The following is a 27,398-nucleotide window of genomic DNA, read 5'->3' on the forward strand; positions in this document are numbered from 1 at the left end:
TCTCCTTCCCAGAAAGGGGCCTAAATCCCCAGGAGAATGTGGGAGAGGCTGGGATTGGTAAGGATTAGGAGCTGGGGGTCAGGGAAACATCTGAGATCCAAAGGTTATAGGAGGGGCTTAGGCTCTGAAGAAACTTTATCTCCTAATTTGAAAACATTTAGAAAAAAATCTTGTCCACAGCCCCCAACTGGGGCAGAGGACCAGGCCCCTTGAGGGAAAGAACATGGCCAGGGGATTGCAGGACTGGAACTTTCCATTCCTATCTTTGTGTCTTAGAATTGTGGAATTTAGAACATTTCAGCATCCTAGAATTTGAATCTTATCAGAAAACTCCATTTAGAATATAAACTTTGTAGAATCAGATTATTGAGCCTTGAGGTCAGAATCAAAAGTGCAGCCCCCTCAAATTTAGACCCAGTGATCTGGGACTGGAAGTCATCTGAGAGCTGCCCTCTCCCCTGATCTTGTCTTGGAATGAACGTTTGCTCTCACTGTCTGTTCCTAATTTGTTCACAATTAGTAAGTCTGGGCGGAGCCCTGAAATCTGAATTTTTAGGAAGCACCCAGAGGATGCTGTTGGGCCACCCAGGCTGGGCAATGGATTTAATCCAGTTATGCCTCCTCTTCATCCATCAAACGGGGGCACCGAGGCCCAGAAAGAGGAAATGATTTGGCCTTGACCCCGCAGATTGCCAGTGACAGGCTGGGACTTGGACCTGTGCCTCCCAGTGCTGAGGCCCCTCTCACCAGCAGCCCAGGAAGTTTAGACGGCTCTGTGGAATTGTCACACCTCCTAGGTGTCCCTGACCCCTCAGACATGTCATATAGCACACAGATAGGTTCCTGGGGTCTCTCCTGTAATCTTGGGGCTGAAAGGCACAGGAGTGGGGGGAGCACAGGGTTGCTCTCTTCTGCCTCTGGCCGAGCCCCCTTCTTTTTTTAAATTTATCTATTTATTTATTTTTGGCTGTGTTGGGTCTTCGTTTCTGTGCGAGGGCTTCCTCTAGTTGTGGCAAGCGGGGGCCACTCTTCATCGCGGTGCACGGGCCTCTCACTATCGCGGCCTCTCTTGTTGCGGAGCACAGAGTCCAGACGCGCAGGCTCAGTAGTTGTGGCTCACGGGCCTAGTTGCTCCGCGGCATGTGGGATCTTCCCAAACCAGGGCTCGAACCCGTGTCCCCTGCATTAGCAGGCAGATTCTCAACCACTGCGCCACCAGGGAAGCCCCCCAAGCCCCCTTCTTACAGGAGGCCTGGAGGGGTGAGGGCCCAATTCTCCTCTCCCCCCACGCCCCCCCACCCAGTCCCTGGCACACCCTGGCCCTCTTGGCCCCGGGCATTCCAGAGAAAACCACCCCACATCATTTAGATTCGGCTACTCCAAACTCATCAGCATCATGATTTCGTAACACCTGCTTGATGCCCAAGAAGCATTTGCGAGTTTCTTTCTTTTCACTTTATTAAAAAAAAAAAAAAAATAGTGGGGTATTGAAACAACAACAACAGAGCATTTCAGAGGCACAAACTTTTGCAGAACAGAAGCTGGTGGCCTGGCCAGGCAAGGGGCTCTTGCTGACCTCAGGGAGGTGAGAGGGGGATTGAGGCCTGGGAAGGGGCAGGTTCCTCAGAATCTGTTGGAGGCAGTGCTAGGGGATCCCCATGCACCAGGCGGAGGGAGGCCTGAGGGTGGGAGCTGTCTCGGGTGGGGATGTGCTACTGCATCACCTTTAGCCTCTCCTCCAGCCAGCTGACAGCCCCAATTCCCGGGCCCCTGGGGTCTCACGCTCTCCCTGGTCCTGGCTGCTGGAAACGCCAATGTGAATTGGGAGCACCGCTTCCTGGGAGTCAGGGGAGCAAAGGAAGAAGGAGGCACTTGATGGCGGGACGACAGGCAGTGAGGAGACGCCTCCTCCTGCTCTTCCGGCTGGTGTGAGGGGGTCGCAGGCTGGGGTCTCGGGGTGCTGTGGGTGAATGGGGGAATCTTTCCCTGCTCCTGATCCGACAACTTCCTTCCTCACCTCCCCAAGGGCTCCCGAAGTTTCCTCTCAGCTCTGGGTGTGCTGAGCGGGGCAACCAACAGGTGGAAGGCACAGCCCCTGGGTTCCCTGTGTGACCTTGGGCAAGTCCCTTCTCAGGCCTCAGTTTCCCCAGCGGTACAACAGGCAGGAGGAGCCAGGGGCGAACAGAGTGGCCTGGATGATCTCAACGTTCCTTTCAGCCTCCATGGACTCTTCTAGGATGGGCTGGTGGTTCCTCCAGGGATGACAGCCCCACCTGATGCAGGACATGGGTGTACCGTGGGCTCAGGAAGCAGGGGCCAGGGAACTGTGAGAGGGAGGGTGCTGAGGGAGCACTGATGAGGGCAGCAGGCAGTTCCCAGGAGGGTGACTCTGTGCCACAGGTGGGCACGGGGCTGGTTGACCAGCCAGAGGCCCCGTCGTGGCTCCTCCGTGAGGAGACATCTTATCAAGTCCCACCTGGGGCATCAGGAAGCCCTGAGACTCTTCCAGGCGGTTCCCAGGGGAGCTGGTGGCTGAGGGCTGTGGAAATGCCTCCAGGGATTGGCCAGAGCTGGAGGCACCCACAGCTCCGGGTTCTGGGGTCTCCTCTGGAGCAGAAGCGGGTCTCTCAGGACTCAGTAAGCCTGCCTGGGCTGTGGCCTGGGCCCTGCTCTTAGAAACACCTTGTCTGCAAAGGGGTCAGGGAGGGTCCGGGAAAGGCCTAGAAAAAGATGTTTGCTTTCTTTAAGGAGGAGACAGAGAGCGAGGGGGGTGAGGGGTGGAGTGCACAGGAGTCGGTCTCTGTCTTAGTGCATGTGTGTCGGGGGGAGGGACGCAGTGAAGAAGAGAAGAAAAACAGGTGGAAAGAAAAAGATAAAAGGAAAGAGAGAAAGAAGAGAAAGCAGGGGAGGGAGAAGGGGAAAACAGAAGTGGAAGAAATGCAGGAAATAAAAGAAAAAAAGAGAGGAGAGGTAGGTGAGAAACAAAGAGAGGAGAGAAAGCAGAAGCAGCAGCAAGAAAGCGAGGGGCGCGAGAGAAAGCTCTCGGCTGCTGGCGGTCTGGCCGCGGGCGGCGTGCCTAGGCGGGCGCTGGGCGGGGCCTCCCTTCTCCCCTGCCGTCCAGCTTCCGGTCCTTGCGCGGCCGCCGATCCTTCCCGCTCTTCTTCTGGCTGGGGTTACTCTCTGCAACGAGAGCGCGGGGCGTTGTTGCTGAGGCCATCCTGACAGACGACAGTGCCCCCCACTCCCCGCAGCAGGCTCGGAATGACATGGGGGTGCTGACCCGACAGTCCCTCCTTTTCGGAGTTGGGACGGCAGCATCACTTACCCCAAACCGGACGCTCCCCTCAGTTCCTCGGCGGGGGTCGGGGAGGGCGCTGACCTGCTGAGCACCACCCATGCTGGGCATCTGCCCCAACAGGCCTGGAGGTCCACTGTTGGGACCCCAGTTGGGACTTAGGGTGGCCTCGAGGGGGCGCCCATGACACTCCCACGTGCACTTACTGCGCGGTTTACAGGGCTCTTCGCTGGAGACTCAACACCTCTCACCTGGGTCCCGGCACCAACCTTCCCACTCAGCTTGGGCCCAGCTCTGCCCTCCGAACGGCAACAGTAACGTCAGCACTTAGCTGACGCTCCCGCTGAGTACGTCACCCTCACAACAGCTGGCAAGCAGGCGCAGGCCCACTGCCCCATCTGACGCCGTCACCGGGGTCTGTACCTCACCCAGTTCCCACCGTGGGGAGTGGATGCAAACCCCAGACCTGCCTCGGGATCCTGACCCCATTGCGCCCCACTCCCCATGCCCCGTGGAGCTGGGGTGAGTTTCTAACACAAACATCTTATCAAGTCCCATTTCTCAGGTGAGGTGACTGAGGCCCAGGAGGGGCCTCGCTTAACTCAGTGGCACAGCCTGGGCTGGAGTTCTGGGCATCACTTTCAAGTGACTCCTCACTCACTTGGAGGAAAAGACCACGTTGTCTCTGTGGCCTCCCCCCACCCGCCCCAGTCCCCTTGCTCACACCGTCCTGGCCACTGGGCAGGTTCATGCCACCTCCACACCTTTGCACTGGCTTTGCCCTCCGCCTGGAATGCTCTTCCCATTGTTTTTTGTCATTATTATTATCAGCAGGTGAGAAGACTGAGGCATGGTTGGGAGCAGGGCCAGCCCTAAATTTCTGTTTTAAAAGTGTCTCCACATCCAGGCCATTTTCACCCATCGTTGGCCCCATACTCATCTCCCACAGGAGCCGTGTGCCCCCTTGAACATGAAGAAACCGAGGCTCAGGGAACCACTTCCCAAGGTCACAGGGTGAGGCAGTTAGAGAGCTGGGAGTGGCAAGGGGAGGGCAATTTTATTACCTGAGTATCAGCTGTGTGCCTGCCTCCTCTGGAGTCGGGGCTCCTCCCTTCTCAGGGTAGATTCAGGGTCATCCCCTGAGACCTGGCTGCCCGCTCTGGGGCCCCCTACACCCACTCCTGGGCCCTTCGGGGGTGCTGAAGCCAGGCGCCCCTCTAAGCTCCCGCTGACTGTGTCAGCCCTCAGGGGAGGAAAGCATCTGGGGGATGGGGTGGGGGGCTGCCTGAGGGGCCCTTGCCAGCTGTGAAGGTGGGAAATGGGGTGAGAGGCTTTGGGTCCCCACCCCTTCCCTAGGCCTGCCTACCCACCCACCCTGCCATCCACAAATGTTGACTGAGCACCTACTATGTGCCGGGCCCTGTTCTAGGTGCTAGAGAGGGAGCTGGAAATAAAGCAAAGAACTTGCTTTCACTGGAGGTCCCACTCTATCGAGGAAGACAGACATTAAACAAGTAAAGAATGTGCATGATCATTTCAGGAAGATTTAAGAGCTGTGACGTGATATGATGGAAAGTGACTCTTGGCTGGGGGAAGCTCATGGAAGGCTCTCTGAGGAGGGACATTTGAGCAGATGCCTCAGGGAGCCCACAGCAGGGCTGTTGTGAGGATTAAAGGCATCATATTTCCAAAGCACTTAGCACAGTGCCCAGCATGTGATCAGCGCTTTATGAATGTTTGCTGCTGTTGCTATTGTAGTTATTATTCTTACTGTTATTATCGGGGGAACAGCTGTCCTCTCTCAATCCCTCCACAGCCAATCAGCCACTAGCTCTCAGATGCCATGAGAGATGTGGCCATAGTGCTACAGAGACCTGTCCGTCTGTGTGGGTGCTTCCTCAGGTCTGGGGTCTCTTAGTTTCTCTGGTCCCATCGCAAACTCATCCTCTGTCCCCAGCTGCCCACTATGGCCCTGAGGGGCCCCCATCTCTGTTATCTGCACTCCCAACCCAGACACCACAAGCCCTTCTGAAACCAGGGGTGCCCCTGGGTTTAAGTCCTGACTCCACCCCAACCCAGTGAGCCCCAGGTGACCTGGCTCCAGGGCCCTCACCCTTACCGTGGCTGTAGATTCTTCTTTGCACACAGACCTATGTTTGAATTTCAGGTCCACCCTTCCCTAGCTGTGTGACCCTTGAGCAAGTGGCTCAACCTCTCTGGGCCTTAATCGCCTCATTGGTAAAACTAGAATAATAACAATACCCACCTCATAGTGTCATTGTGCAGATTAAATGACTTAATGAATGTAGAGAATTATCACAGTGCCCTGTGCATAGTAGGTGCACAGTTAACATTAGCTAATGCCACATTATTACTACTCACTGTTTACATCTTACCCACACACTCTGCGGCCTCTCTTCTATTTAAATCAGTGGTTCTTCATAGCCCCTGGGGTATTCTGGAACTCTGCGGTGATCTCAGTTGTTACAACGAAGGGGGTCCCAGGGGCATTCAGTGGAAGGGGATGGGGGGATGCTGCGTGGGACAGTCCCCCAGGAAGAAGGCCCCATCCCAGCCAGTTCTCTAATGGCTGCTCCAGCCTCACGCAGGGAGCTCAGAGTTGAACTCTGTCTCGTGTGTGAATGCCAAGTGTTTGCGAACACTTGTCCCATTACTGAATATTCTAGGGCTGCCAGCGTGGTGTCAATCGCGAAGTCAGACAGTTTTGTTGGACTTTACTAGGAGCTGGTCGCCATTTGGGAATTTGCGTCTCTTATGGCAACACAGCCGTGCATGAGGCCCTGACTGTGGATGGCTACCACTTTCACTGTGATTTGACTTCGGTCAGTACTCTCTGGTGTGTTGGGCCCAAGCGCTGCCATAATGAAATTTCTTTTATTTCTCTTTTATAGTTAGGCACCATACTGATTTTTTAAAAAAAGACCAGTGCAAGTGGGTCACATCATCCATGACTTTGTTGCAGAGTGTAAAGAGGGTGTCCCAAGTCCTTTGACAGGAGGTGTCAGTCTGAAAGGGTCGCAAATTCCCGCTGGAAAGGGCAAGCTTGATCTTCCCAAGGGGTCTGGGACTGACCCCAGTAGGACACCAGAGGGGGCAATGCTCAAGGCACAGAAAGGTGTGGCTAGTGGGGGGCTTTCAGGCAGCCTTACAGGGACTCTTTGTGGGGGCTGCGACCCAAGGCCACTCAGAGCCACCCTGGAACCTGCCTGCTGCTGCCCCCCGTGCCCGACCTGGTGCTCACCTCCTGGGCAGGGCCTCCGAATGGGACATTGTCTTGACTCAGACAGCACCTGGCAGATGGCTGCCTCCTCCCGCCCGGCCCGGCCGGCCTCCCGCACGCGGGTCTCCAGGCCCCAGGCTGAGCCGCAGGTCTTCCCGTTGTGTGTGCAGGGGCTCCAGCTGCCCCAGGGGCCCAGCTCACACTCCTCTGTGAGGTGGAGAGACAGACAGACAGATGGGGTCAGCCGGCAGTGAGTGTTCCTCAGATCAAGGGCAGGGTCTGAGCGGTTCAGTTCCCTGAAGACACCATTTCCTCATGCAAAGGAGTCACAGACTATTACAAGGAGCAGAGGGGGACGTTTAAGCAGCTATTTGTAAGAGCCTGGGATGAGAGCTGTACTAGAGCAAGCACAGGCTGCTGCGGGCCAGAAGCCTGAGGGACCGGTTGTGTGGCTTTAAAGGGGAAGGCTTCCCTGAGGAGGTGACAAAGGAGCTAAAGGGAGAGAGGACTTCTTCATCAGGTGGTGACGGAAGGAAGTGCATGCGGGGCAGCTGTGCACAGCCCGGGGGCCTGGCCACCCTGTGTGAGGGACGAGGAAGCTACACTGGGGGTGGAGTGAAGGTTCAGGAGGGGAGGGGCAGGAGATGAGGCTACAAGGTCAGCTGGGAGGACCTGGGGCCAGGACCTGGATTTTGAACTTGATCGTGTGCCTTTGATCAGCTGTACGAGGTGGGAGCTACACTGTGCTGTTGTGAGGAAAAATGAAGTCATGGACATAAAAGGTCTTAGTAGGGAGAAATTTTCAAAATATATGAACATATATAGTATTCTTTCACATTTGATTCTTTTAAGAGTCCCTGAAAGGTAGGCAGAGAATAGGGCAGCTATTAATACCCCATTTTGCAGATTAGGACACTGAGGTCTAGAGCAGGTGAGGGGCTTGCTAAGGGAACAGAGAAGGAGCTCACAAAACAACTGCAAGTGTTTAAGATCTAGCTGGGCCCAGAAACCAGCTCTCCAGACCTAAGAATGATGGTCCTTCACAGATGCATTCATTTGGGAAGCAAAGACTGAGCACCTACTGTGTGCCACATGCTGTGCTGGGTGCTGAGGTGCAGCAGGGACAAGACAGACCTTGCCGGTCTGTCTGCTGGTCTTGGGTCTGCCTCCCAGAGTTCACTGTCTAGAGCGGTCAGGCTGGAAGGCAGGGTGCTCTTACAGTGATGGGGAAAAACAGGCAGCTGTGGGAGACCAGAGAGTCCCAGCCTGGGTGACCTGGAAGGCTTCCTGGAGGAGGAGACTCCTGATCTGAGTGTTGAAGTAGGGGTGGGGAGGTTAGCCAGGCTCAGGGAGGGGCAGGAGGGAGAAGAGCTCCAGGTGAAAGGAATAACCCTAACAAAATCCCCAGTGTGACACTGCCCTCCATGGAGAAGTTGGAGCACGGACTCAAACGGAGAAGGAAAAAAATGATAGGGGTGGAGGGGTGGCAGATGGGGACCAGACTGCCTATAGCCTGGGGGCTCTACCTGAGGACAATGGGAGCCATTGAAGGGCCTTGAGCAGAAGAGAAGCCTGATCAGATTGTCATTTTGAAATAATCACTCTTGCTTCTGGAATGAGCCAGCTGGGCTAGAGGCAGTGAGACCAGAGGCAGGCAGGTAGGCAAGAGGCTGTGGCCAAGATCCCAGCAATGGGCAGAGGGTGGGGAGAAAGGCATGTGTGGGGATGGGGTGGGGAAAAGGGGAAAGGAGGGGTGGGGCAGGTTTGGGAGCTTTATTCTGTTTCATTTTCCCCAGAGTTCTTCTTACCACCTAACATCTGTATTTATTTTTGTGTGTCTTCTGTCTCCCCACTAAAATGTCACGTCTATAAGGGCAGAAGTTTGTGTGTTTTGTTCACTGATATGTCCCCAGCAACCCTGACAGTGCCTGGAGCGTAGAAGATGCTCTAGTAAATATTTCCTGAGTGAAAGAACGAGATTGGATTGGATGTAGGATGAGAGAGAAGAGCCCACAGTGATGGCCGGAGCTGGTTATTGATGGAGGAAGCCCAGAGGGAGCACCAGGCTGGGGATGGGGAGGGAGGGAAGGAGGCATCCATAGAGCAGGTGAGGATGTGAGTCTGCTGCCCGTGGAGAAATGCAGCTGAGGACAGTGAGTTAGGAGCCATCAGCTTTTGGAATGACCGTGAACACGTGCCCAGAGAGAATGTATAGGCAGAGATATGTGATTTAGGTGAGAACACTGGAGGATAGCCTTGGGTAAGGACAGATCACAGAAGACGGGCTCACACAGGAGTCTAAAAAGGAGTGGTGGGAAAACAGAACAGTAATGACAGCTAATATGATGTGTAATAATAATGACATGTATTGAGCATTTGCTGTGTTAGTTACTGTATTAAGTACTTTAAATTGTATTAATTTACCCCTTACAACAACCCTCCCCCATGAAGTAGGTTCTATGTTCTACTGTAATTTTTTTAACATTTGGAGAAACTGAGGGACAGAGAGCTTAACTGACTTGCTCAAGGTCACTAATGGGTGAATTTTAGAGCTAGCATTTGAACCCAGGCCTTATTCCAAAATCAATGCTCCTCTTCTGTGCTCTGTGGCCTCTCTTGGCAATAATACTGATGTAGATGTTGGTAGTAATAGTAATCATAATAGTGGTGCTTATGATGGGTCTAGTGTATTGAAGGGTTCATATGTGTACCTGACACGGTGTTGGGCTTCCCATCACCACGTGACATTCTCCTATGATTTCTTCCAGGTCTCCTGACACCCCTCACCAGCCCCTGCTCCAGGGAGGGAGGGGACAGGGAAGGGTGGGGATGCCCCCACTCACCCTGGCACTCCCGTGTGCTCTGCTGGGCCGCGGTGCCCGGCGGGCAGGTGGGCAGACACTTTCCCTTGTACAGGTAAAACCGCCTCTTGCACTGGATGCAGAAGTCCTGGCTGAAGCAGCTCTCACATGTGGCCCCACATTCTGTAATACAGCCAGGGCCACCTTTGGTGAGGGTGGTTGCCCAGGGAGGGGATCCTCTGGGACTGCCTGGGACTGGGGAGGGCCTCTGAATAGCCCAAGCTCTGTAGCACTGGGGTCTGGATTCAGTGTGTCCTTTGAAGCCCAGACTTGTCCAGGGTCAAACTGGGCTGCATTCAAGAACTCTTGTTCTCATTTGAACTGAGGCTCAGTGGGGGCAGGTGACATGTCCAAGGTAACATGGTTATTTTGATTCCCTTTCTCATTTTAGCCGAGGCTCAGAGAGGGCAAGTAACTTGCCTAAAGTCACACAGTAAATCTGGACTGGGAGCGAGGACTCCCTACTCCATTTCCATCAAAGCTCAGAGATGGTCATGATTTGTCCAGGTCACAGTGAAAATTAGAGTTAGGAGTTAGGGCTCCTTTTCCCATTGAGCTAGGCCCAGAGAGAGTGAGTAGCATGCCAAAGGCCACACAGCCAAACTAGGGTAGAAGTGAAGGTCCCCTGTCCCCTTAGTGTTGAGCCCAGAGAGGGCACTGACTTGCTTGGGGCTTCACAGCCAGCCTGAAAGCAAGCAAGTATGTCAGAGTCTGGGCTCAGGCATATACTACTTCCCCTGGGGCTGCGTTGGGCTAGAGGTAGGACGTGGGCCAGAGATGCTCAGGAGCACAGTGCTAGCACAGGACAAGGGAGGGGCCACATACTTTTGCACCTGTTGACCTCCTGGCCGCGAACGCCGAAGTAGCCGGGGGGACAGTCATGCATACACTTGCCGTACTGGCGGATACCTTCCCGGTGGATGAACAGGAAGAGCCTCTGCTGGCAGGTGGAGCAGCCATTCTCCTCTGAGCAGATGACACAGCCTGTGCAGTTGCCCCCCAGACCAGTGCCCACTGCCAGCAAGACCAGGGTGGAGGGTGGGGAAAGGAAGAGAGAGATAGTCAAACCATATGCGTGAGCAGCTCAGACTGTCTCATTGGTATAGCAATTGAGCACATGGCCACCCAAATGACTACATTTCCCATGCAACTAGATGTGGTCATGTGACCAAAATCTAGCGTGTTATGAGGTAAAGCAGTGTGTGCAACTTCTAGAGAGCTTAAAGGGCAGGGGCATACCCTTTGTCATCCCCTCATCCTTCCTGTTGGGTGGAATGTGAACATGATGGCTGGAGCATGAGCATCTATTTTGGATCATGAGATAGAGACCATGTGTTAAGGATACTGGAGAAATAAGGTAAAAAGATCCTGGGTCCTCGAGGAAGGTAGAAGTGCTGCATCAGCCCTCTTCTGCCTGTGCAGACTATTACATGAGAGAAAAATCAGTATCTATTTTGTTCATACCACCGTTATTTGGAGTCCTCTGTCACTCACAGACAAACTTGATCTTCACTAACACAGTGTGTATTTTTGACTGTGTGTGGGGTGCACATGTCTGTGGGGGAGCCCCTCACCCTCCTGCTGCCTTTCTGAGCAATACCCCATTCCTCACTGCCACCATTATCAAAGGCTCCCAAAATCATCAAGTATAGCAAGTGGAGGGAAGGAACTTTTTCTTGTTCCAGAATTGGCAACCAGGGCCCAAAACTGGGAAGAAGGAGGTGGAAAATACCCTGGAAAGAGAGCTTCTCCAAGGCTTATAGGGAGTCTCTGCTGTCTGACCACCACCTGATCAAGCTGACCACCTAGAGAGGGGAACTCAGGGGACTTAGGAGCTGTCAGCCCGGGGAAGGGGGAGTGCTGTGGCTTTCCCTCTGTTCCCAACCCCCAAACCAAGAGAGAGGAGATGCAAGGGTACCCCTCACAGAGACGGATGCCTGCAAAAAGGGGTGACCAGCACCTCATGCCTTGGTTGGACATGAACCTGTGTGGCAGCTCTGCAGGTCTGCCCCGTCCAACGTCTGTCTGAGCAGAGAGAAGAGACCAGGAGAGAGAAGGGCCAAGTTGGGAGGGGGAGGCAGCAGAAGAACCTGCACATCCTTCATGGCAAGCAAGGGGGTTCTCAGCAGCAAGGGCCCCCTAGGAGTAGCCAGGCTTAAGTGCTGTTGCTGCTGCCTCCCCAAGAAGACTGGTTGCTGGCAGGTGCCCCAGCAAGAGGCAGCAGGGCAGACCATCGGGGGTAGATGGTAGTTGGGGAGAGTCAGAAAGTGACCAGGTGTCATTAAGGGACAGAAGAGGACCAGGTAGCTTCTTAGACACAGCGATTAGGGAAACATGAAGCTGTTTCATGTATGTTAATACTCCATCGAGGTCAGCCTGTTTAATAAACTACTTATACACTTTGGCTCACCTGAGCCCATGGCCACCTAGCAGGGGACATTCTTGACTCTCCAGCCTCACCCCCACCCCCTTCCTATTGATGCCCCATCTTCCTTTCAGAGAAATTCCCTGTTGTGAGAGGCCCTGGAGAAGGGCAAATCCTGGTGCCTGCCCCCAGGAACAGAATCCACGGAGGCCTGGCCCTTCTTCAAGTCGACAGTGAGTAGGCATTGACCAAAACCTGGCCAATCAGATACGCCTGGTAGTAGGGCTGAGGCGACTGTAATAGCAACGCAGATGGTGACAAAGCAAAACTCTTACTAACCACTGTCTCTTGGAAGAGCTTAGAGGTCACTCAGCCCAACCCCTGCCGCTTCACTGGGGACGCTGAAGCCAGAGGAGGTGCAGCCTTCCCCAAGGTCAGGTAGCCAAAGAGCAAAGAAATTCCAATTAGAGCTACAGCACTATTTGTAGAGTGATATTTCAACATGCTGCAGAAAAAAGAACACAACAAGGACCCTCCCCTGACCTCGGAGGGTGTGGTGTGTGTGTGTGTGTGTGTGCACGCGCGCACAGGTGATGGGTCTCAACTAGCATCATTCATCACTGGGTTTTTGTAGAGAGTTGTCTCTGCCTCCTGCTGCATCCTTGGTCCCGGCAGTTGGTAGGGTGCCCTCTAGTGCCTCCATGTTGTAATGGCACCTCTGACTTTTTGATTCTGACGGCCTCACTCAGGCTTTTCATCATATCTCTAACTCACTAGAAAGAGCAGTAATGTTCCTCCCACTTTCCCAAGGTCACGGGCATAGAGACTTGAATGCTAATTTTATGAATAATAAGTGATGACAACTAGAGTTTGTACAATGCTGCTTTAGAAAGATCCAAACTTGATGGTTCTTAAACTTGACTGTGCATAAGAATCCCCAGGGAGGCTTGTAAAGTATATAGGCCCAGGGATGTACATTTAAACAAGACCGAAATAGATGTAGTTGGCATTGTGGGAGTGTCTTCCCTGCTCACAATCTCCTTTCCCTGAGAACAATCTCCTTTCCCTGAGAACCAGACGTGGCAAATATTCTTGTACTGCATGACCCTGTCCCCTGGCCAGTGGTGGACAGGCTGTAGCAGGGCCTGACAGTTCATCCAGGCTGGGACAATTAGACCATCTCTCTTGAGAATTTTGATGGTGGGCCGACAGACAATGGTCTAGGATGGCCTCTTGACCTAAGGACATTTGTAGGAGGGCAGGGTGGCCAGTGTGAGAAGCTTTGGTGAGCACTAGCATCTGTGGCACCTTTCTTTGCTAACAGAGGTCCCATCTTTGACTTTGAGGTTCATGTGGAACCATCTCTGTCCAGATGCATTTAACCTGGGATTAGGCAGTCAGAGAATCAGGTCCCCTTGACTGCAGTGATTGGTTCAGACATAGGCACATGTTTCAACTAGAGCTAGTCTTAGGATTGCGTGTATGTGTGTGTGTGTGTGTGTGTGTGTGTGTGTGTGTGTGTGTGTGTGTGTGTTTACACTCTGTTTGGATTTGAGAAGATGTAGACCAGAGCTGGTGGGCAACGCATGCGGGGTGAGTGTCCCGAGAATGGAGGCCACACAAGAGATTGTCTGTGCACCTGGATCCACCCCTGGGAGGGTCCATAAAGTCTCTTCTTTTCTAAAGCCATTTTGAGTAGGGTTTTCTGTCACGTGCAGCCAAAGACTCCTGACTACACAGAAGCAGAGAGAGAGAAAAAAAATAAATCAGATGCAGGGAGAGAAAAAAAGCAACCAGAAACTTCATGGGCCCTAGATGGTCAGACAGACTTTCTGACCATTTTCCAAACCCAGGTTCCAGTCCCCCAAGGCTTGGCTCACCCCATAGCTCCAAAGAAAGTCACTAGTTCACTTGAGCTAGCTCTCCTCCTGTCAAATTACAATCAAAATGATGTATCTCACCAGATAGGTGGAGCCCAACAGATCATGGTGGAGCAGCTCTGCTTCAGCAAGGCCGAGGGACCTGAAGCACTGCCCACCCGGCCTGACCATGGCACGCCAAGGGACCCTGGGGTTGTAGGGAGCACAGTTTGAAAACCCCTGGCTCCTTCTACACCTCAACTGCATGCTGGCCTTCTTTGCTGCCCTCTAGCGGCTCTGATGCGCATTTCTAAATGAAGTATTTGAGCTCTGATTGCAAGTTCCCCGAGCTTTCCTGGGGCATCAGAGGGGATGGCACCCCCTGTGATTTCCCTTAATAAGTATCTTCCATAATTAAGACCATCCTCCCCTGGTCAAAGTGCCAGTTGTACCAAAAAGGATGGCCTTGTGTTGCTCCAGCAGCTGGAGGGGCTTGGAATGACATCTGAGTGATATTGTCTTTCCCCAAGCACCCAGGGGATAAGCTGAGACTTGGATGTCCATTTTATGGAGAATGACAAGGGGGTTGGCAGTTTACAAAGGGATGCAGGCTTATAACAACTCTGAGTACGTGCATTAGCCCAAGGTTAAGTGATCCATCCATCCATTCATTCAACAGTTACTGAGCCCCTACTTTCTGTGAGGTCCCGTGCCGGGGGCTCGATGGTTATGAAATGTGGCAGCAGCTGTGTGATTACGGGCAAAGTACTTTAACTCTCTGGGCCTCAGTTATTCTAGCTGTAAAAGGAGGGATAATGCTTAACTTGCAGTGTTGTTGTGATGAAAGGAGATGGTACATGGAAAACTCTTAGCTTAAAGCCTGGCAGCAGACTTCTGATAAATTGGGTATCTTGTTATTATATTGTTTTCTGCCCTCAAATACCTAAGGACACGTATTATGGTCCAGGTGCCCAGGTTCAAATCCCGGCTCCACCGCCCACTGACTGACCTTGGGTAAGTACCTTCATCAATGTGGGCCTCAGTTTCCCCATCTGAAAAACTGTGGCAACAACCCCTACTCCCACACGTTTTGTTATGAGGTGTGTGCAAGCAGCAAGTGCCTGGCATGTAGTAGGTCCTTCTCCATAAATATAAGTTCCTTTCCTGTTCCCTCACTGTCACGATACATGGTGGGATTGTCAGCCCACATTCGGACCCTCCTCCCCTTTCACTGGTGAGCAGACGGAGGCCAGAGGCATTGGTGGAGGACAGCCACCAACCACCGTCTCCAGGGAGATGGTCTTTCATCCTCAGATGGTGAAGGGCTCAGGGCAGAGACAGGGGAGGCAGATTTGGTCTTGGGTGAAGGGCAGGTTTTTCTTTCTGTTGGGATCAGGGAATGACCTGTGCTGTTTGAAACGAGGGTTCCCAACCTCAGAGTCATCCACAGCCTGAGAATGACCCCAAGCCCCTTGTTTAGATAGGAGTCAGTGGTTCAGTGTTTGCAAGTGATCTCTATATTTTTTCATTTAGGGATTTGAGTGGATTCAGGGTCATCTCTGCATTATCCTGCCTCCCACCCACCTTCACTCTGCAGAGCTTTTCCTGAGGGGGTCAAAAGGCACAGGGAGACATCTTGGACCCTGAAAATTACCTGTTTTCCCCAGACAGGCTCACCTCCTCAGCAGTCCACAGTGAGTCTGCCAATGAAAAATCCTCAATACCCAAGCCAAGAACTCCAGCTACACACTTAAAAAAAACTAAAAAAAAAAAAAAAAATTTGCCACCATTTAAAAAAATCAGATTTCACATAAGAAGCTGGAATTTGGACTTCTCTGGAAAAGGTATGAATACCTGCTAACACTGGGCCTGCATTCCTGCAGGGCAACATTTGGTTGGAGTTCCATAGATGGGGCATGTGCTCTCCAGTTTGCCAGTCCCCACCACTCCCTATTGCTGCCCCGACACTGAGGGCAAAGGTCAGCTGCCATGTATTATTCCCCTCGAGCTGCTGTTTATCTTGTACCTGCTTCATTCATTCACATTAGAAGGCAATGTAGAGCAGGGGTTCCCAAACTTGGGCACGCATCAAATTCACCTAGAGGACTTGTTAAAAACACAGATTGCTGGGCCTTCCCCCAGAGTTGCTGATCCAGTAAGTCTGGGGTTGGGGGTGGGGGCTGAGAATTTGCACTGCTAACAGGTTCCCACTTTAAAGTGGAGTAGCGTTAAGAGCCAGACTGCTTGAGTTCAAACCCCAGCTCTACCCTTTATCCTTGCCCATGTGACCTTGAACTAGTGCCTTAATCTCTCTGTGCTTCAGTTTTCCCATCTGTAAAATAGAAATCATACTGGCCAACCTTACAGAACCTTGAGGACCTGAGCAGGCTTGACACTTAACAAGGGTCTCAGTAATGTTACTATCGCCACCTGCCACGCCTCCATTGGTGTTTGTGATCTTGGACTTGCTTTGGCAATCAGTGCAGAACTTTTAATTTGATGTCAACATTTTTGGGGTAGAGTTTCTTCATAATTGGGATGTGCCCAGGGAAGTGTGTTTTGCATGAGAACATTGTGTGTCATGGTGGACTAAAGGATTTAACACAGCTGTCCCGAAGGACTCCCTGTGGGTGAGGAGGATGGGGAAGAAGAAAAAGAGACCGCTGCTCCCTGCCCCAAGGCAGTACAACCTGAGGAGGGCCAGGCCCTGCCCTGGGCCCTGCTATGTCCTTGAGAAGGATCCAGAACCATGTAGGGGGACCCCATGCAGAGAGTGATGGGCAGTGCCTTCTCCGACCCCTGCCTGGCAGTGTGGGATGCATGTCACCGATAACCAGAGGAAATAAACAACATCTGGGCTCCCGTCTGCCTGCTCAGACCGCCACATATGGGAGGCAGTCACTGCCACTGGAGGCTGGCTCAGAGGACCCCAGGCACATTCCTGCCTCGGGGGCAGATTGCACCATCCCCAGCAAGGCACGGGCCCTAGAGATGACTCCAGGTTTGGAGACTCCTGCAGGTGTGGGGACATTGAGATGATCTCAGCTTTGCAGCATGACAAAACACCATTTTCTGGCTGCGTGATCTTAGGCAAGTGGCTTCACTATTCTAAACCTCAGTCTCCTCTTCTGCAAAATGGGGACAATGGTAGTAGCAATCACCTCCCAGTCACTTGTGAGCTCATCCATGCAAAGTACTTAGCACAGCTCATGGCTGATGAATGAGCATTATTTTATTACTTGATTTATGGAAGATACATGAGAGGCACCCCGAGGTGCTCACTTGAGGGCTGGGGCCCAGCTTGGCTCATTCTCCTTCAAATTTCCACAGTCTTGCACATTGTAGGTGCCCACTATTTCTTAAAAGAAAGAATAATGCATGAATGAACGATGGCTTAATAAAAGTTCTCAAAAACTGTTCTCAGGGAGGCTGCAGTCTAGCTGGGAGAATTAGGCCCATACATTGCAAAGAAAGCTGATGATGTCTGCCCAGCAGAGCTCAGAGGCAGGGGCTGGGCACAGACGGCAGTCATCAGGGATGGTTTTCTGGAGAGGCAGATGTGGGGACGGGAGCAGGACTAGTCTGTGTGGGAGAAAGAAAGGTTTTTAAGAGAGGTGAGTACATGACAGTATATAAGTTGGTGGCAGGGAGGGAGCCTGGGCAAGGAGCAGACAGTGAATCCCTGCTAAGGTGTCTGTACATGACACCAAGAGGTTAATGGGTAGGACCCTCAGAATATAGTAACAATAGGCACACATCCAAAATGGAAACCTGTAATCCTTTCCCCTCCTTCCCCGCAAACCTGCCTCTCCTGTCCATCTGGGTGAATGGCTACTCCACTCATGGTCAGAAATCTTGGAGTCACCCTGCCTCTTTTCTTGCCTTCCTGTCCCACATGGAATCTATCAGAAATTGGTCTGCACCAACACGTTTTTCCCCCTCCCTCCCAATCATCGCTTGCCCTGCTCCAGCCATGCTGGCCTCACCCTTGCTGTTCCTCAAACATGCCAAGACCACTCCCTCCTCAGGGCCTTTGCACTTGCCCCTCCCTCTGCCTGGAATGCCCTCCCCACGTGCATCCTCAGGGCTTACCCCACTTCAGGTCTCTGCTGGAACGTCCCCTTCTCTGTGAGACCTCCCTGACCACCTCGCCTGAAGTAGCACCCATCCCTGCATCTTTGTCTCACCCTGCTTTGTTTCGCTTTGGCATTTATCCCCGCCTGATATGTGAGGTGTTTGTTTGAATTTTTGGTGTCTCTGTCCCTCCACTGACAGGTGAGCTCCGGGAGGGCAGGGATAAACCACAGCACGCTCCACACTCTTCAGCGCCATGCTTTGCTCACTTAAATTATCCTGGCGAATGTTGCACATCACTGCTTCATCCTTTTTTAGAGCTGCTTACCATTCCATATAGAGATGCTGCGAAATTAATTTAGGTATAATTGTCATATCTATTTCAGAGAGGAGGAAACTGAGGTCCAGGGCAGTGCTGCTGCTTGCCTGAGGTCACTTAGTAAGAGGACCCAGGCGGTGTGACTGCAGAACCTGAAGGCTTCATCTCGAGGCCACACGGCCTCCCAGCTGCCAGTGTATCCCAGCACCTCCTTTAATCCTCCACACAGAATAACAGGTCCCCTTGCTAAGGCCTTGCTAGGTTCCCAGTGCTGTGCTAAGGCTACTGCCTCCTTCAATGTCCATTTGACCTTGACTGAGACAGGAAATTAGCCAAACAGTGGGAGTACATGTGTTCCCAGGACAGACCCTGCCTCTTCTGCATCTCTCATTCATTTTCCCCTCATCCCGTGCTCACCTCCCCTCATTTCCATGATGTGGGGCAGATCAGTACCTGCGTGTTCAATCAGGGGTGACATGCCTATTTCCCTGTCCTTCAGGTCCCCTCTAAGCTCTCTACAAGTGATTCTCTTGCCACCCACCTGGGCCTGGGGAGGTGGGGAAGTGCCCTGCCCCAGCCCCTGCTTGAAATCCACACAGAATCCTTTTCAGATATCGGCTTCCATGGGCTGGGGAGGTGGGGAGATGGAGGCTGGTAGTGGAGCCAGGGTTCATACCCACATCTGCTGTTTCCCAGCCAGTGGTGATCCTGAGATTTAAATCCACATCAGAATCACTTGGGGCTGCTTATTAAAAGCAGAGGCACCTCCATCCCTCGATATATGCTGTTGGTTTAACGTGTACAGTGCTGTGCCTGGTGTCATATGTGTATGAACTTGTGTGATTTTCAGAAAGCACTCTGTGAGGTCAGCCAGGGCTTCCCAAACTCTAAGGAGCACACAAAGTGCCCAGGGACCTTGGGTTCAAGTGTAGATTTTGATGCTAAAGTTCTGGGCTGGGGCCTGAGATTCTGCTTTTGTACAACGCTTCTGGGGGATGCTGATGGTGCTGGCCCCCAGACCTCATTTTAAGAAGCAAGAAGGCAGGTGCTGTTATTATTTCTTATTTTACTGAGGAGCAAACTAAGGCTCAAAGGCCAACAACTGTAAGTCACAGAGTTAGACAGAGCCCCCAGACTCTACTGTGTCACAGTGCCTGGCCCTGCTGGCCTGACGATGGATGAGAGGTTGTGCTGATATTTGGAACGGGCAACTTGACCCCTCTTACCACTCATAGGAGGGGTATTTTCCCAAGTGGCCCAAGTGGAGGACAGTCCCTGCCAAGCCCAGCATGGCAAGAAGAAGAGGGGCTGGGTTTGTGTGTCCTGAGCATGTGTGTGCCTCTCAGACAGTGGCAGGTGTGTGCGGACAGATGAGACCCATACCAAAAGGATTCTAGTGCCTGGAGGTTGAAGCACGGAGAAGGCCTTGGCTGTGCTGCCCCTGCCCAGCCCTCCTGCTAGGCGGGGGAGGGTGGACAGTCCAGAGCGGGCTGCTTGTGCCTGGAATCCCTCCCCACATCAACCCAAATCTCTGCTTCCTTATCCCTTAACGACCCACCCTGGACCCACAAGATATGGTCTGCCTTCATTAGCCATTCATTAAGGGCGGTCACCTTTGTGTTCCTGATGGGAGCACTGGGGGTCCTCAGCAGCCCAGAGCATCTGCCAGAGACCTTCAGAAAATCATCGCTGCTTTAAAAAAAGAATTGTTGGCAGACAGCAGAAGCAAGAAGAACTAAAATCCTGCAGCCTGTGGAACAAAAACCACATTCACAGAAAGATAGACAAGATGAAAAGGCAGAGGGAGGAACAGATGAAGGAACAAGATACCAGATGAAGGAACAAGATAAAACCCCAGAAAAACAAATAAATGAAGTGGAGATAGGCAACCTTCCAGAAAAACAATTCAGAATAGTGATAGTGAAGATGATCCAGGACCTCGGAAAAAGAATGGAGGCAAAGATGGAGAAGATGCAAGAAATGTTTAACAAAGACCTAGAAGAATTAAAGAACAAACAAACAGAGATGAACAATACAATAACTGAAATGAAAACTACACTGGAAGGAATCAATAGCAGAATAACTGAGGCAGAAGAACGGATAAGTGACCTGGAAGACAGAATGGTGGAATTCACTGCTGCAGAACAGAATAAAGAAAAAAGAATGAAAAGAAATGAAGACAGCCTAACAGACTTCTGGGACAACATTAAACACAACAACATTCGCATTATAGGGGTCCCAGAAGGAGAAGAGAGAGAGAAAGGACCAGAGAAAATATTTGAATAGATTAGAGTCGAAAACTTCCCTAACATGGGAAAGGAAATAGCCACCCAAGTCCAGGAAGCGCAGCAAATCCCAAACAGGATAAACCCAAGGAGAAACACACCGAGACACATAGTAATCAAATTGGCAAAAATTAAAGACAAAGAAAAATTATTGAAAGCAGCAAGGGAAAAACGACGAATAACATACAAGGGAACTCCCATAAGGTTAACAGCTGATTTCTCAGCAGAAACTCTACAAGCCAGAAGGGAGTGGCATGATATACTTAAAGTGATGAAAGGGAAGAACCTACAACCAAGATTACTCTACCTGGCAGGGATCTCATTCAGATTTGATGGAGAAATCAAAAGCTAAGAGAATTCAGCACCACCAAACCAGCTCTACAACAAATGCTAAAGGAACTTCTGTAAGTGGGAAACACAAGAGAAGAAAAGGACCTACAAAAACAAACCCAAAACACTTAAGAAAATGGTCATAGGAACACGCATATTGATAATTATGCTAAACGTGAATAGATTAAATGCTCCAACCAAAAGACACAGGCTTGCTGAATGGATACAAAAACAAGACCCATATATATGCTGTCTACAAGAGACCCACTTCAGACCTAGGGACACATACAGACTGAAAGTGAGGGGTTGGAAAAAGATATTCCATGCAAATGGAAATCAAAAGAAAGCTGGAGTAGCAATACTCATATCAGATAAAATAGACTTTAAATTAAAGAATGTTATAAGAAACAAGGAAGGACACTATATAATGATCAAGGGATCAATCCAAGAAGAAGATATAACAATTATAAATATATATGCACCCACCATAGGAGCACCTTAATACATAAGGCAACTGCTAACAGCTGTAAAAGAGGAAATCGACAGTAACACAATAATAGTGGGGGACTTTAACACCTCACTTACACCAATGGACAGATCATCCAAAATGAAAATAAATAAGGAAACAGAAGCTTTAAATGACACAACAGACCAGATAGATTTAATTGATATTTATAGGACATTCCATCCAAAAACAGCAGATTACACTTTCTTCTCAAGTGCGCAGGGAACATTCTCCAGGATAGATCACATCTTGGGTCACAAATCAAGCCTCAGTAAATTTGAGAAAATTGAAATCATATCTAGCATCTTTTCTGACCACAATTCTATGAGATTAGAAATGAATTACAGGGAAAAAACGTAAAAAACAGAAACACATGGAGGCTAAACACTATGTTACTAAATAACCAAGAGATCACTGAAGAAATCAAAGAGGAAATCAAAAAATACCTAGAGACAAATGACAATGAAAACACAACAATCCAAAACCTATTGGATGCAGCAAAAGCAGTTCTAAGAGGGAAGTTTATAGCTATACAAGCCTACCTCAAGAAACAAGAAAAATCTCAAATAAAAAATATAACCTTACACCTAAAGGAACTAGAGAAAGAAGAATAAACAAAACCAAAAGTTAGCAGAAGGAAAGAAATCATAAAGATCAGAGCTGAAATAAATGAAATAGAAACAAAGATAACAATAAAAAAGATCAATAAAACTAAAAGCTGGTTCTTTGAGAAGATAAACAAAATTGATAAACCATTAGCAAGACTCATCAAGAAAAAGAGGGAGAGGACTCAAATCAATAAAATTAGAAATGGAAAAGGAGAAGTTACAACAGACACTGCAGAAATACAAAGCATCCTAAGAGACTACTACCAGCAACTCTATGCCAATAAAATGGACAACCTGGAGGAAATGGACAAATTCTTAGAAAGGTATAAACTTCCAAGACTGAACCAGGAAGAAATAGAAAATATGAACAGACCAATCACAAGTAATGAAATTGAAACTGTGATTAAAAATCTTCCAACAAACAAAAGTCCAGGACCAGATGGCTTCACAGGTGAATTCTATCAAACATTTAGAGAAGAGCTAACACCCATCCTTCTCAAACTCTTCCCAAAAATTGCAGAGGAACGAACACTCCCAAATGCATTATATCAGGCCACCATCACCCTGATACCAAAACCAGACTAAGATACTACAAAAAATGAAAATTACAGACCAATATCACTGATGAATATAGATGCAAAAATCCTCAACAAAATACTAGCAAACAGAATCCAACAACACATTAAAAGGATCATACACCATGACCAAGTGGGATTTATCCCAGGGATGCAAGGATTCTTCAATATATGCAAATCAATCAATGTGATACACCATATTAAGAAACTGAAGATGTAAAACCATATGATCATCTTAATAGATGCAGAAAAGGCTTTTGACAAAATTCAACACCCATTTATGATAAAAACTCTCCAGAAAGTGGGCACAGAGGGAACCTACCTCAACATAATAAAGGCCATATATGACAAACCCACAGCAAACATCATTCTCAATGGTGAAAAACTGAAAGCATTTCCTCTAAGATCAGGAACAAGACAAGGATGTCCACTCTAACTACTATTATTCAACATAGTTTTGGAAGTCCTAGCCACGGCAATCAGAGAAGAAAAAGAAATAAAAGGAATACAAATTGGAAAAGAAGAAGTAAAACTGTCACTGTTTGCAGACGACATGATACTATAGATAGAGAATCCTAAAGATACCACCAGAAAACTACTAGAGCTAATCAATGAATTTGGTAAAGTTGCAGGATACAATATTAATGCACAGAAATCTCTTGCATTCCTATACACTAATGATGAAAAATCTGAAAGAGAAATTAAGGAAACACTCCCATTTACCATGGCAACAAAAAGAATAAAATACCTAGGAATAAACCTACCTAGGGAGATGAAAGACCTGTATGCAGAAAACTATAAAACACTGATGAAAGAAATTAAAGGTGATACCAACAGATGGAGAGATATACCATGTTCTTGGATTGGAAGACTCAATATTGTGAAAATGACTATAGTACCCAAAGCAATCTACAGATTCAATGCAATCCCTATCAAATTACCAATGGCAGTTTTTACAGAACTAGAACAAATCATCTTAAAATTTGTATGGAGACACAAAAGACCCTGAAGAGCCAAAGCAATCTTTAGGGAAGAAAACGGAGCTGGAGGAATCAGACTCCCTGACTTCAGACTATACTACAAAGCTACAGTAATCAAGACAATATGGTACTGGCACAAAAACAGAAACATAGATCAATGGAACAAGATAGAAAGCCCAGAGGTAAACCCACGCACCTATGGTCAACTAATCTATGACAAAGGAGGCAAGGATATACAATGGAGAAAAGACAGTCTCTTCAACAAGTGGTGCTGGGAAAACTGGACAGCTACATGTAAAAGAATGAAATTAGAACACTCCCTAACACCATACACAAAAATAAACTCAAAATGGATTCAAGACCTAAATGTTAGACTGGACACTATAAAACTCTTAGAGGAAAACATAGGAAGAACACTCTTTGACATAAATCACAGCAAGATCTTTTTTGATCCACCTTCTAGAGTAATGGAAATAAAAACAAAAATAAACAAATGGGACCTAATGAAACTTCAAAGCTTTTGCACAACAAAGGAAACCATAAACAAGACGAAAAGACAACCCTCAGAATGGGAGAAAATATTTGCAAACGAATCAACGGACAAAGGATTAATCTCCAAAATATATAAACAGCTCATGCAGCTCAATATTAAAAAAACAAACAACCCCATCCAAAAATGGGCAGATGACCTAAATAGACATTTCTCCAAAGAAGACATACAGATGGCCAAGAAGCACATGAAAAGCTGCTCAACATCACTAATTATTAGAGAAATGCAAATCAAAACTACAATGAGGGGGGCTTCCCTGGTGGCACAGTGGTTGAGAATCTGCCTGCCAATGCTGGGGACACGGGTTCGGGCCCTGGTCTGGGAGGATCCCACATGCCGCGGAGCAGCTGGGCCCGTGAGCCACAATTACTGAGCCTGCGCGTCTGGAGCCTGTGCTCCGCAACGGGAGAGGCCGCGATGGTGAGATGCCCGCGCACCGCGATGAAGAGTGGCCCCCGCTTGCCGCAGCTAGAGAAAGCCCTCGCACAGAAACGAAGACCCAACACAGACATAGATAAATAAATAAATAAATAAATAAAATTAAAAACTGCATTCTAAAAAAAAAACTACAATGAGGTATCACATCACACCAGTTAGAATGGGCTTCATCAGAAAATCCATGAACAACAAATGCTGCAGAGGGTGTGGAGAAAAGGGAACCCTCTTGCACTGTTGGTGGGAATGTAAACTGATACAGCCACTATGGAGAACAGTATGGAGGTTCCTTAAAAAAGTAAAACTAGAATTACCATATGACCCAGCAATCCCAGTACTGGGCATATACCCAGAGAAAACCACGATTCGAAAAGGCACATGCACCCCAATGTTCATTGCAGCACCATTTACAATAGCCACGTCATGGAAGCAACCTAAATGCCCACTGACAGATGAATGGGTAAAGAAGATATGGTACATATATACAATGGAATATTACTCAGCCATAAAAAGGAACGAAATTGGGTCATTTGTTGAGATGTGGATGGATCTAGAGACTGTCATACAGAGTGAAGTAAGTCAGAAAGAGAAAAACAAATATCATATATTAATGCATATATGTGGAACCTGGAAAAATGGTACAGATGAACTGGTTTGCAGAGCAGAAATTGAGACACAGATGTAGAGAACAAATGTATGGACACCAAGGGGGGAAAGCTGCGGGGGTGTGGGGGTGGTGGTGTGATGAATTGGGCGAATGGGATTGACATGTATACACTGATGTGTATAAAATTGATGACTAATAAGAACCTGCTGTATAAAAAAATAAATAAAATAAAATTCAAAAAAAAAAAAGAACTGTTACTGGATTCCTCATCATTCGGCAAGCTGCACGGGGGGTGAGGGGGCGGGTAGGAGCAGCGGCTGAGATCAGGACCAGGGGAAGCAGTCACAACCCCCAGCTGGCTTCCCCGGCATCCATGTCCCCAGAGCTCGGCACGCCGTTATCCATGAACAGAATTGTCACGAATCTGCCCGGAGTGCGAACCTGTTGCAAAATCCATCTGTCTGTGGAACTGTCACAAAACTCTCTTGCGTGTGAAAGTGTCAAGTATGTGAAATTATGTAAGGAATTGTCTTGCTATTGTCCTACATGTAAAACTGTCATGAAGTGTTGGGTACGCGCAGTTGCTATTCTTCTGAAAAAATACGGAGAGGACAGTTCCTTTTCTTTTTGTGTTAGAAGACTAGGTTTGCTGTGTGCGTGACCTTGAACAAGTTGCTGAAATACTCTGTGCCTCAGTTTCTTCTTCTACTGACTTTTACAGGGCTATTTTGCAGATGAAATGCATTATGCTCAAAACAGTGCCTGGCACATAGTAGGTGCTCAAGAGGCCCTGCTACACCACACACACACACACACACACACACACACAAATGGAATCTCTCTGAGGCAGGTGTTTCTGACTTGTTCACGTCTGTAGCACCGGTACCTGGTACACAGTGGGTGCTCAGTGAGAACTTGTGGGCTGGGGAGTGGACTCAGACAGGTTCTGGCTTTGCCTATGGTGGGGCTGCCTTGCCGTGTGGCGTCGGACAGGTCTCTTGCTTCTCTGATTCTCTCTGAGCCTGCCTTGGGTGCTATAAAGCGCCCCAAGAGCTGTGTATAAAGCACCTGGCAACACTGGGGGCAGGAAACACTAGCTGCTAATTCCCTTTCCCTCTGTGGGGAGTTCACGGTTCCTGGGCTCTTTAGGGCTGTGGAGGCCTCCTGTGGCTCTTTGGGAGGCTGTGAAAGCTTCAGCTTTGGCTGAGTGGGAGGATGCTGCAGCAGTCAGGACCTGGTGGGACACGTCCAGCCAATCTGGAGACCTGATGCCACAGGCCGGGGGTAGGGGGGATGGTGCCCACTAATCCAGTCCAGGAGCCCCCCATGAGCCGTGGGGAGGATGAGTGCCAGGATTCAAGGAAAGGTGGGGGAACTTCCTAAGAGGAACTGAGAGCACATGATTCCTAATATGTACTCGACTGAGAGGTACCATGTCTCGCAGTTTGCTCCACAAATGACCCCTTCACCCCATCATGCTGAAGACCCGCAGTGAACAGAACTCGGGGCTAGGAGCCAGGACCGTGCTTCCCGTCTCAGCTGGGACTCAGGCTCACTGCGTGACCTTGGCAGCCTCAGTTTCCCCAGCAGAAAAACAAGGGATTGGTCTTGACAGAGGACTTTCAAACTTTTTTCAGCCAAGGAAGCTTTCTTTTTCCCAAGATAGGATGTGATCTGGGAGCTCGATTAATAGGGCAGCTAAGAGTTGAGCTGCTTTGGCTGAGGCCTGCATAGGGTGAGGGGGAGGATCTCGAGCCAGTCCTCTTGGTTTCCTCTGCTCACGTCCGGGGGCATCCCCTAAGGGCATGGATAATCTCTAAAGACTTTCAAGCCCCGAAGTCCCTCAGCACTAATGGCAGGAGAGGCAGTGCAGCATGGTGTAGCAGTTAAGTTGGTCTCTGCTGGCAGACAGCCTGGGTCTAAATCGCAAACTAAGCCTCAGTTTCCCCATCTGTAAAATGGGCATAATCATTGTCCTCATGCATTGCTGAGAAGGTTCAGTATGTTGGTGTGTCTGACATGCTCAGAACAGGGTTTGGCAGATGGTAGGTGCACGGCAATGGGGTAGCTGTGAGCAGTGTGGAGCTGTTACAAGGCCAGACTCTGTTGCAACAACCCTACGAGGTATTATTATCTCCTCTTACAGACAAGGAAGTTAAGGCACAGAGAAGGTAAGTAATTTGCTGAGGATCACATAGTGGCAAGCTGGGATTTAACGCCAGGGAGTCTTAGTAACTGGTAGCTATTATTAAGTACTGCGGAGAACCTAGCCCCTAGAATATGTCCCATGTAAACACCCTCATTGCCTCTTACAATTAAGCCCTAAGGAAGCTTTGGATATAGCATCAGCTCCCAGTGCAGAGAAAACCTGGGGCTCTGCCGCCAGTGAGCATCAGGGAATGGGGCTGGGCCTCAGCACTGGACCCTCTTGGTGTTCCAGGGACAGCCCCAACCCCTCTCATCCAGCACCCGGGGTAACTGGAGGTTCCGAGCGGTGACAAAGAGTTGG

The 27,398-nt window shown here is 49.6% G+C and overlaps 1 protein-coding gene across 2 annotated transcripts in view; it reads right to left on the minus strand.

Annotated features, from left to right (window-relative positions):
• Nucleotides 1-1,284: 1,284 nt before the first annotated feature.
• Nucleotides 1,285-27,398, minus strand: part of RSPO4 (R-spondin 4) — a 41,005-nt gene continuing 14,891 nt past the window's right edge. Inside the window, exons 2-5 of one of the 2 annotated variants that reach the window (XM_082429447.1) lie at nucleotides 10,223-10,411; nucleotides 9,380-9,520; nucleotides 6,558-6,743; nucleotides 1,285-3,180 (exon numbers count right to left, since the gene is read on the minus strand). In XM_082429447.1, the coding sequence (XP_082285573.1) occupies nucleotides 3,077-3,180; nucleotides 6,558-6,743; nucleotides 9,380-9,520; nucleotides 10,223-10,411 (620 nt within the window). In that variant the 3' untranslated portion in view covers nucleotides 1,285-3,076. Of the gene's footprint in view, nucleotides 3,181-4,393; nucleotides 6,744-9,379; nucleotides 9,521-10,222; nucleotides 10,412-27,398 lie in introns of those variants that run through there. The other variant, XM_082429446.1, reaches the window with a different exon arrangement.

The sequence above is a fragment of the Balaenoptera physalus genome, assembly GCF_965194825.1.
Source record: "Balaenoptera physalus genome assembly, chromosome: 16".
NCBI classification, from domain to species: Eukaryota; Metazoa; Chordata; class Mammalia; order Artiodactyla; family Balaenopteridae; genus Balaenoptera; species Balaenoptera physalus.